This window comes from Ipomoea triloba, chromosome 15, assembly GCF_003576645.1.
Source record: "Ipomoea triloba cultivar NCNSP0323 chromosome 15, ASM357664v1".
NCBI lineage: Eukaryota > Viridiplantae > Streptophyta > Magnoliopsida > Solanales > Convolvulaceae > Ipomoea > Ipomoea triloba.
In genome coordinates, this window is record NC_044930.1 from 833,222 (window position 1) to 845,165 (window position 11,944).

The window sequence follows — 11,944 nt, forward strand, 5'->3', positions numbered from 1 at the left end:
GGGGGGGGGGGGGGGGGGAGGTAATTGATTATTATTGATATTTGGGTGATATTGTTGCAGGTATATAGATCCACAGCCAAAGATATCATTCTTTAGGGAAGCAAGTTTTGGGCATGGAGAGCTAGAGGTGGTGAATGGAAGCCATGCAAGGTGGACATGGCACAGAAATGATGATAATGTAGGAGTTGTAGCTGATAGTATATGGATAAGGAGCTTCTCCTCTCAACATTAATCTTGTATGATTTTCAAAAAACATTAATCTTGTATGCACATTTTACTTACTAATTATTCTGCATTACTAATCCTTAGTTTTCTTTCCATATATATGTTTATAGACAATGTTTTTGGGTGGGATAATACAAGTAACAATTGTAAAAAAAAAATAAAAAAAATTGTTATTTCAATTTGAGTCACAGTTTAAATACAAATTTGTTAATTTATATTATAATATTTTTTAAATTTTGCATTCACTTATTCTAATTTATAATATTATTATAGTATTATTATGATGTCACATGATTTAACTTTGTTGGAGTTTTCATATGTAAATGGCAAACAAATTTCAAAATGATGGCCAAAGAAAATTAACTTTGCCGGAAATCCGGAATGTCAAAACTATGTTATGATATCATTAAATTAACACAATTTATTTTTAACAATGTATACGAATTATATATTTTTAAAAACAATTCGTGTAAGATATGTTAAATTTCAATTAATTAACAACATGTTTGGTCAACTTGGATTATTGAGAAATAATATTTGAAAAGTGTCAAAAATTGATATTACAGTTATCACTAGTTATAAAAGATTAAGATTTATAGGTAACTAGATCTTTTTATACCAAATCCGCCATGCCCATAGTGGTCAAATTGTAAATGATTGAATCCTTAAATGTCTTTCTATTAACCAATTTGGGTATGGGCTAAGGACTTGAATAACGTCCTTTAGATTCTATCAATTTATAATAAATGTTTCTAATGTATTTCATAAATAAATATTTATCATAGTAACAATATAATTCTAAATTTTCAACCAACTAATAACTTTACCCCACATATATATATAACTTTATTATAATGTTAAATCAATAATCTTAAATCTAAAAACTCTTTTCAATTCAATTCATAGTATTAGTTGCAAGTTTTTTTTTCATAAATTAAAATTATTCCACAAGCTTAACCTCGGATCGATCCCCGACAAGATCCGCGAATCTAGCTCTCTGTGATTCTCAATGGCGGCGGCGGGATTGTACCGCCGGGCAGTGTTGATTGCCTTAGCCAACGCCATCGTCATCGCCGTCGTCCATTTCATGTTGTTTTGCCAACGCCGGCCGGCAAAGGAGACCGTTTTCGTATCGCTGTCTCAAGATTATCCCTATTCCTCTTCATCTCCACAACAGGTAACTATTCGCTTTGTCCCATTTTATTTGAAAATTTGAATTAAAAATAACTTAAATGAAATTTCATTAATTGAACCAAGACACATAAAATGAGTCGAATGGAGTATTTGTCACACAAGATCATCCCTATTCCTCGTAAAACAAAACGATGTTGAAATGAGTTGTGTTTTTACAGGTGCACATATCGGAGGTCGGAAAGGATAGAATGAGGATTTCATGGATTACGGAAGACTCAGGCACGCCGGCGACAGTGGAATACGGCACGTCGCCGGGAAATTACCGGTTTTCTGTAAACGGCGGTACTACAAACTATACCTACGTGCAATACAAGTCCGGCGAAATCCACAATGTCGTCGTCGGCCCGCTGAATCCAAGCACCGTCTACTACTACCGTTGCGGCGGCCGAGCCACCGAGTATAATTTTAAAACCCCACCATCTTGGTTCCCTATCAAATTCGCCGTCATAGGTACATACAACTATTTTTTTTATATATAAGGAAAATTCAAACTTTTACTACCTCAATTGTTATCAATTATAGGATATAATTTCTAATTATTGTTAAAAAAAATTTGTAAATTAAGTCTCTCTAATAACGAGATTGATAGGAAATGTTTGAAACTAGGCTTATAAACCCTAGCTACAAATACATGACTTCTATGAGTTCTATCTATTAGAGAATGGATCAGGTTGAGATAATACCAGCCAAATTGATTGGACAACAATTAGCTCCACAAAATTCTAAGTGTGATTGGACAACCGGACAACACCCCCTTTCACATATGAGGGTGTAACCGGAACTAGACCACAAAGTCATTAGCATCTTACATAAATGTTACCCTTCCAATCAATTGGCTCCACAAGATTCTAAATGTCATCGGCATCTTACATAAATGTTACCCATAATTTGAGATTGTTTTGTTGGTGAATAGGTGACTTAGGACAAACGGAGTGGACCAGAACAACCCTAGAACGCATCGGAAAGTCCAACTACGATATGTTGCTCCTACCGGGGGACCTATCCTACGCCGAGACAAACCAGTCACTGTGGGACTCGTACGGCCGCCTGGTGGCGCCGCTAGCGCGCCGGCGGCCGTGGATGGTGACGGAGGGCAACCACGAGTATGAAACCCTCCCACCCGTCCACACAACCCCATTCACCGCCTACAACGCAAGATGGCACATGCCGTACGAGGAAAGCGGCTCCAACTCCAACCTATTTTATTCTTTCGATGTCGCCGGCGTTCATGTCGTGATGTTGGGAACCTACGCCGATTTTTGGCCCGGAACGGCGCAGCACACGTGGCTCAAATCGGACCTAGGAAAAGTTGACCGAACGAAGACTCCGTGGCTGATTGTGCTTGTACATGCGCCTTGGTACAACTCCAACACTGCACATCAAGGAGAGTACCATGCCGACCACATGAAGGCGGCCATGGAAGATTTGATCTTTGAAGCTAAAACGGATATCGTGTTCGCCGGCCATGTTCATGCATACGAGCGGTTCACTCGAGTTTACAAAGAAGAAGTTAATGATAGTGGCCCATTGTATATCACAATTGGGGATGGGGGTAATCTTGAAGGCCTTGCCACCAAGTAAGTTTTCTTTATAATAATTTTGAATTACATTAGGTCAGGGTAAGCGTGAATTCCACAAAAAAGTTGAGTAGAGATAACAATTCTATCTAATACTTTTAAAATTATGCCACTAGACTACAAGTATCAAACACACAGCAACAAAAAAGTTCATTGCTTTATTGAACTGATGTTAGCAAGTTGGAGGAGGCCAGGTAAATTAAATATTTATATTTGGATGATATTGTTGCAGGTACATAGATCCACAACCAAAGATATCATTGTTTAGGGAAGAAAGTTTTGGGCATGGAGAGCTAAACGTGGTAAATGGAAGCCATGCAAGGTGGACATGGCACAGAAATGATGATGATGAAGGAGTTGTAGCTGATAGTGTATGGATAAGGAGCTTGTCTTCTCATCAATAACATTAATCTTAATTGTGTGCATTAATAAATTTCACTTAGTAAAAATGCTGCATTATTTTTTTCATCCTAGTATTACTTCCATGTTTATAGACAGTTCTTTTTATCAACATGAAAATGATCTCTGATTGTCTGTGCATGCCAGCCAGCCTTTTATGGAGCCCATACTGTAATTTTGGGTTTAGTGGATTGACCCAGTAAGGTTCAAGTTAAGTAGTTTTTTTTTTTTTTTTTTTTTTTTNTTTTTTTTTTTTTTTTTTTTTTTGAATATTATTGGCCCTGTTACATGTAGTTAGATCACTTCATGCCGCTGGACTACAAGGCCTTTGGCTTCAAGTTAACTAGTTAACATAGTTAAAAATTAATGACTAAAAAAATGAAATTATTTTGAGCGACGAGAGAAATCTATTTAGGGTGTGGATTAGTACGTAAATTTCAATGTTTGTAATAGTCTACAAATCACACTAAAGAGGCTAACCATACTAGGAATACCATATGTCAATAACTTTAGGTAAATTTTAATTTTTAATAACTATATTTTTCAACCAATTTTTAGTAAAGTCCTAAACCAATTAAACTGGTTGAAACCAAAAAAATAACAAAAGAAAAAAAATAAAGAGACAAAAATACCCCTACTAAAAATATGAAAAGTTATGAGAATGATTAAAAGTATCTAAAAATAATAGTCTAGGATGTTAAATGACAAAAACGATAGTCTGGAACTAAATTTGAAATTACCATTAAAGACAAGGACCTCGAAATTAACTCAATTTTCTATTAATTAATTTGTATGTGAAATGTCTAAATATATAGTATCAATTAATCATTATGAATAAGACCCGAATAACTTTAAGGAGATAAACTCAATTTTAACTTGAAAAGAAAACATTTGTATGAGCCATAGAAATATAATGTGTCAACTCATGACTTCTTCGACATGTCACTTCTGCAACAGAAACTAAAGTTGAAGTCCAATATATATATATTTTGCTTTGATTCATATTACTATATTAGACATGGCTGTGTGCCCTGTAGAATTATCCAACGACGACGTGTCGACGTTGTGAAAATAATAATAATAACAATAATTAAAGATAATAAAAGTGCCACAGAAAAGGAAGACATACCACAGACAAAAAGTTCATCACTGTCAAATAAAATCAGGCTTATACACCAATGGGCAATATCTAACATGCCAAGTTTTTGTTTGGCTTACGGAAGAAATTGATAATCATTATAAATTTATAATAACTCACAATCGCTCATGTATAATAAAAAGATCACTTGGCGACAGTCTCAGGTTAAAATAATATTGACAAGAATTGAATCTGTAACTTTCTGATATAAGATTCATGTTTCACTAACTCGATTACCCATTTCAAGCAATTTTTTTTAGTACTTTAACTTGGTGGTCCACATTCAGTTTGTATTTTTTTTTTCTAAATTTTTGTATTAAGTCTCAATCAAATTTTGACTATTCATACCTCGTACATCATATTTGTGCTACAAATAATGCCATAATGGTACCGCGTATATATGTATCGTCTTAGTATATGAATCTAGCATGGCTTTGTTGTAGGGAGATTGAATTCCAGGGAACATTTAGAAAAGAAATTGAAACTATTAAATGAATTGTGATTGGAGTCGTCTATTATTGTTCAATGGTCGAGATTTCAATTAGACGAGTAAGGATCTATTGGGAGTGTCATTACTATTCTAATTGTTCCTTGAAATGGAATCTCAATCAATTGAGAATTGAATTATTGTAGGTCTTATTCTTTTAATATAATATACCTTTGTTGAGTGTAATTTACATATCTGGTGTGATTTGTAGTCTAGTAGACTACTACTCCTTACATAATAACGGGATTTACTTCATACACATTCATACTTAAACTTTATTCAATAAATATTCATCCTACACTTTCAAACTCATGCCATATATAGATAATTGGTGTGACATGTACTATGTATTACATATATTCATGCATACATACATACATAAATATTTACAAATGGTCCCATTGTGTTGTAAAAGCTCTTCACCTTTTAATTTTAGTATATCTACTTAAAATAAATATTATAAATAATTATAGTTTTTATACCATATATTCCTAATAAAAGTAAATAATTTACCCCGAGACTTAGCGTAGTTGGTTGATCTCTTGACTTAAAGGTCATGAACGGAGGCAAGGTCTGGATCGGATCTCTTGTGCGCACATGAAAACTAGGATATGATCTGTAGGCTAATTGCACGACTTGCAATTTACCTTCGCGGTGGCTCTATAGGGGCCGAGCCGGGATCAAATAAAAAAAGTTATTCCCTTTTTAAGTGAAAAAAAAAAATAGAAAGAAAAAAATATGTCCCAATTATTAAAATGGATATATATTGACAAACATTCTCGTAATCAAGTAAACCTTAGTATTGGGAGAAAAGTAAACCTTAGTATTAATGATAAACTCAACAAATTAAATATGAACAAAAAAAAACTAATAATAAATAAATAACTTCTTTTAATCATACAAGTACATAAAAAAAATTACAAAATTTCTTTTCAATAATGTGGTGTAATATGGGAATTTATAGTTTCCATTAGTAAAGTTGTAATCCACTTAAACAAGCATTCATAGTGGTGTAATTATCTTACTCTATTTCGTGCTCTAATCACCATCATCTATCAAGAAAATAACATGGCTAATAATTACCCAAGTTATCCAATTACCAACCACATCGAGTAGGGACTGTGAATTTCAATTATCGTTAATAACAGTCTCTCAATCAAACTCGTCGCACAGGAATTTCATAGAATTTCATAGTATGATTTACGGGTTATTACACGGGAACGATGTTTACCTATGGTTTAAAGGTATATATATATATATATATATATATATATATATATATATATATATATATATATATACACACACTTTGCTTTTTTGTTGAAGTGTTGACTATGTGTGGCACATTTTCACATTATGTGAATATTTCTTTGATTTTCACTTATTTGTTTTGTGTATATATAAAATTACAATAATTATTATTAGATATTGAGAAGTCTCTATCGAGAGTAAGAAATCCTTATTACTATGAGAAAATCATTTTATTTTTAATAATTAAAAAAAAAAAAAAAACTCTCATGATAAGAAACTGTTCATGCCAACAAAGAAGGTTAATCTTAGTGCAAATGGTCTCAAATCAAGTATTCACATAATTACAAACATTTTCTTCTGTCTTCCATTGCTTTGGTAACTTTTGTTGTCTTCGAGATTCTTCGCTCATTATGACCCCTAAATTATCCTTTTTTCTCAAATAAAAACAAATTAAACAAAAAAAAAAAAAGAAAAAAAAAAAGAAGAGGATAGCTTCATCATCTACTGTGAGCCCATGGATGACAAGCACAACCTTGAACAACAGGGGAAATCTTTTACTCATCGATCGTGATAAAATTAATGTTGTAAAAATTAGTCTAGGCGGTCATCTAAATGCTAGGCACCCCTAGACCGAGGTGATTTTAGCCTTAGGCGACTTTTAATCGGTTGACCGACTAACCGTTATAGGCGACCCAATAGGTTGAGTCAGTGTCCAATTTGGTCGAGTTGGTGCTCAATTGTACTCGGTTTAGTGATTTTTTTTTGTCTGCTCGGTTGCTTTCCTCCTATATTTTTTCAGTCATGTACTCAACTAATCATGCATATAACATATGTAATTGACTAATTTGTGAGATTATAACAATCTAGCAATTCACAACCCTGAATGAAAAAGTGAAAATGATATACTCGAATTGCTTGACCGCCTAGGCGCTAGGCGCACCCTGAGTTCGTGACTAGCGCCTTCTGTAACATTGGATAAAATTAATCTTACGTTTGATTTTCGATCTTATGTTCAAATGTTTAATTGACCCTATAAAATAATGTTTTTTTTTTTTTTTGGAAAAATTACAAAAATTTAAACTCACGTGTAGGGTTCAATGCACACGGCTATGAATAATGCAAATTCCATCATTAGCCCTGCAGGGATTGGAATTATGCGAAATGATTAAAATTTACCTCAGAAAAAGGAGAGAGAGACTTAAATGGCTGCAATTGTTGATGATGTCATGCATGAGGCTATAAATGTCCATTTTGAAAATTACAATATGAGAGGACTCTTCCCAATTCCCATTATACCCAAACTTACCCGACCCAAATCCGATCCCAATGTACATTTTGGATTGTAATTAAGAATTTCTCCCGATATTTTTTTTTGAGAATAATTCTCCCGATACTTAAAAAGTGTAATTTTGATTCATCAATTATATTGAATAATAATTTTTTGATATAATAGATGGAAAAAAAAACTAAAGTCAGAAAGGACTAAATCACTTTATAAGATGAGCAAAGAGTAAAGGACATATTTCATCGGGAAGAATTTTAAATATATAGAGGCCACAACGTGTATAATATATTATAATAACTCGCTATTTAATCACCAACAATGTTAACTTCTTTGTAAATGTGTTTAGTCGTACGTTGTGAATCTCGTAGAATTGAACTTGAATTGAATGGATACTAATCCCTTTTATCATTAAAATAAGAGATGATTAGCAAGAATTACTTTGAACTTAAGTACTTGATTTGGACATTTGGCGAGTTGATTGTGTGGGCTAATTAATTAGTGAACTCAAGTTTAATGACACTTTGTGGTCCGTGGTCCCAAACCACAATTGATAAATGATAATTGCTGCACACAAAATAAATATTCTTTTTTAATATAATGTGACAATAAAATATTATATCAATGTAATGTATACATTAACCTGGAGGATGTGGTTAAGTGGAAGGGACTCATTCATTTTTAACTAAAGATCAATGGTTTGATCCTTAGTGACCATAATTGATGGGTTTCCTCCAAACATGGAAAAAGAATTTCATCTTTTTTATTTACCTAGTACACACGTACCTTCAAGTAGAGGCTATCGATTTTCCACGTCACCAAATGGATTAGCAGTCAACTGTTTTGGTGTCCCACCACTAACATTATCATAAAAAAAAAAAAAGAACTTGAGAGTTCCCTACCTAATACGGATTAGCAGTCAACTATTTTGATGTCCCACCACTGCACTAACGTCATAAAAAAAAAACAGTTCGATTCGCTCTTACCGAAAATTTTAAAATAATAATAATAATAAGACCCAAAGGTTGGCCCTAGCTATATACATAAGCTAGCTAGTTTGTACTAGCCTTGTAAAAGAAAAATGGAGAGGTAAATGAAAGAGAGAGAGAGGGGAGAGAGAGATTTAGGTGGCTAAGTAAATAATGGTATTTGATAGGCAATTGTAGAAGGTTATGATGGGCACTCAATGGGGGTGGAATGAATGCTGGATATCTATGGCCATGCAAATCTTTTGATGACTGCTGCATTCCATACCCATCCATCTTCTCCTTTTTTCCTTTCATTTATGAAAACTACTTCCCCTCCCCCATACAATCATCACACCTCTAAACCCCCATTTCCTTTCTCTCTTTCTAGTAATTTGGCTGCAGCAAAAACCACAGGTTTATTTAAGGCCAGAGTTGAAAAACCATTACTACTACTACTAAAGACCATTATTAGTTTGGCTTTGCCATCATTGTGATTTTCAGAACCCAATTTATAGCCCCCATCCCTTCTTGTAATTACTCTATTGCCCATCCTTCCCATTCTCAACTCTTCAATCCTGTTCCTCTTCAAATTAAATTAAAGTTGTACCTACATGACCAGTTTATTAGACCAGAAAAAGTCAATAAATAACTTTTATACTGAGTTATACTTGGAAACATGTGGATACCAAACTAGCTGTTCGACTTACTTGGTTGAAATTCCCCAACGATGTGCTACTAGCAACAGTAGTAATTGTCATTAGCTATCCTATTAGTTAAAATTTTGGCACTTCGTATTTTGCAATGCAACCTTATATATTTACATATATAAAAAAAAAATCAACGCAAAATCACTTTCTATCAGTGACAAAGAGAACCAAAGGCAAAATGCACCCAAACTTCTTTTTTTTTTTTTTTTAAATTGCCTCTAAGCCACCAATTCCTTACCCACAAAAAGCAAAATATCTCCCACTAAGCCACTATTCGTGAGTAAGCTAGTACTACTTTTATATATAAACAACACAACAACGATAATGTTGGGCAGGGGCATAGAAGTTAAAATCTAACATTCTGCCATCAAAATATGTTGCTTAGCTTGCTGCTAAGCAAATATAAAGAGAAAGAAAAGTTCAGTTTAGTCTTTTTTTTTGCGTAGCAATAAAAAACACTTAATTCTAACAATCTAGATTCAAATCTCTTCTCAAAATAAAAATAAATAAATAAAGAGAGAGAGAAAAAAAAAGAATCAAATGGTAATCTAATCACATATGTTCGTGGGTGATTGCCATACAAGTTTTGCAGTAATTAGTTAAAAAAACAATGAATCAGTTAAAAAAATATAACAATAAACTTTATATATATATATATATATAGAAATAGATTGCAATGGTATTTATGGTAGCTGAAAATGAAGTCATAAGTAATGAGATATGGAGTAGTACATGAACGAAATACACGAGAGTAGCTTAATTATATTATATTAACCTAGGCCTAGTTAAGATTAATGTTTGCATAGGTTGTGTTTCTACCCATAAAAACACATCTGGCAAAAGCGTTGAAATCATATATGTTTCACGTTAATGTACTCATATCCCATGCGCTTGCCCCAACTCATCCTTACCTTATGCCTCATTATTTCATAAATTTTATATGGTAGAAAAATAAAATGCTCATCTTATGATACCAGGCAAAATAATTATGATTATTATTATTCTTATTATTAATATAAGGTAAAACTAATGCCCATCATAGATTGTATAATAACTATAGGTTAAAAATAATGGTTTTGTCCTAACCCTCATTATTTGATTCCATTTGTAATGCTAAATGCATGATATATAATATATACTCAGCAGCAATTGTCGTTTTGTCTATTTTATTGTTGGCATCGTTAATGACTCTATTACAATACAATAGTCAATATTGTCTTTACTGAGACTCGAACTCACCCCCTTCCCCTTATATATGAAAATGTAATCGGGTGCCACTAGAACATAGGGTCTTGGCAGAAATTATTGTCCTTAAACCAGATATTAGGATTCCAATTATGCCCTTTTAGTCCACACAAGAGTAGTGGGTACATACAAGAAAGCCAAATTGAAGTGAGTGGAAAAGATAGATTTTGGTTTTTGGATGTAAACTCAAAACCAAACAAAAGAGAATCAATGGTGGGGGTGGCGTCGCTCTGTGGTGGTGATGATGGCCTCCGTCGGTTCGAACCAATCCAAACCATCATTGCGAATCTTCGGACGGCCGAGCTCCGCCATCATAGCCCCCTTACTTGAAATCCCGAGAATGCCCCTCATTCATACCCCCACACCCCCCATCATTCACCCCCATCATACTCATTCACATGCATCATGCCACATTGCCACCCTAAATTAAAACTTAGTAATTAAGGCCTCACTTTTAACACATTTTCCTCTCACCAACTCATACTTGTGAACCTCTATTGTTTAATGAAAGATCAATTTTGTATATAGTACCCATAATGTAAAATAACACACACTCCAGTTGATTCATCAATTCAAAATAAGATTAATAGTTAATGCTGATTGAAAAAGTAATATAAAATTATCTTATTGTGACATCGATGTATAAATACATTGAAAAACTTAAAACTGTCCAAACATATATAACAATTTACTTCTCTCTCAATGGTCTGAAATAAAGGCAGGTAAGGATTCTCGAGTTTGGGGTATAAACCCTTTTAGAATAAGGATGGTTTGTTTCTTGCCAACACTTTCTTGGTTGAATTCATTGCACAAGATTTTCCTTAGTACAATTTACCTTATCCTGCGTGGTTTGCTGGCTATTAAATGAAAACACGATTTACGCAATGCACACCCTTCAATAGTGGAGGCGGATTTCTCCTGATACCCAAAAAAGAATTACATAATGTTTAATCACTGCGTGATTTACGCAACACACACCCTCTAATAGTGGAGGCAGATTTCTCCTGATACTCAAAAAAGAATTACATAATGTTTAATCACTGCGTGATTTCCGCAACACACCCTCCAATAGTGGAGGTATATTTCTCTTGATACCCCAAAAAAAGCGCAAAATGTTTAATCACTGCAGCACTCTTTTTCAAAAGTATTTAAATATAAAATCCTATGACAGTCTGTCAAAAACCGAATGATCTGTCACATTGTATTCTAAACATTTTATTCACCCGGCATGAATTGAATTGACATTTAAATCTCTCTTTATCAATGCCTCATCAACTTCCAACTAGTTGTTGTGCCACCTATCCTTACAATCATGATGGTACGTAGAAGAAGGGGAAGTGTATAGAATGGAACATTAAATCCTTGCCTATACGAGCCGCCTTCCATGCTTACACATGCATGATTGTTGTGGCAGTGAAATACAATGAAAGAGAACCCCATTTTACATTGTTCCAATCCCCCCCCCCCCCCC

At 33.8% G+C, this 11,944-nt stretch overlaps 2 protein-coding genes across 2 annotated transcripts in view; both read left to right on the top strand.

Annotated features, from left to right (window-relative positions):
• Window positions 1–404, top strand: part of LOC116006351 (probable purple acid phosphatase 20) — a 5,592-nt gene extending 5,188 nt beyond the window's left edge. Inside the window, exon 4 of the mRNA XM_031246685.1 lies at window positions 61–404. Coding sequence (XP_031102545.1) covers window positions 61–232 — 172 coding nt within the window. The 3' untranslated portion in view covers window positions 233–404. The remainder of the gene's footprint in view (window positions 1–60) is intronic.
• Window positions 405–1,592: 1,188 nt separating this feature from the next.
• On the top strand, window positions 1,593–3,400 carry LOC116006750 (probable purple acid phosphatase 20). The gene is made up of 3 exons (XM_031247238.1): window positions 1,593–1,869; window positions 2,333–2,996; window positions 3,229–3,400. Exons 1-3 carry the CDS (start codon window positions 1,608–1,610, stop codon window positions 3,398–3,400), a joined length of 1,098 nt encoding a protein of 365 aa, XP_031103098.1. The 5' UTR covers window positions 1,593–1,607.
• Window positions 3,401–11,944: the final 8,544 nt, after the last annotated feature.

Excerpts from the sequence above, each read along its gene's own strand:
- LOC116006750 (XM_031247238.1), top strand. The coding sequence starts at position 1,608 with ATGAGGATTTCATGGATTACGGAAGACTCAGGCACGCCGGCGACAGTG. Across the intron at positions 1,870-2,332 it reads TATCAAATTCGCCGTCATAG|GTGACTTAGGACAAACGGAG; the intron begins GTACATACAACT and ends GTTGGTGAATAG. Across the intron at positions 2,997-3,228 it reads CTTGAAGGCCTTGCCACCAA|GTACATAGATCCACAACCAA; the intron begins GTAAGTTTTCTT and ends ATATTGTTGCAG.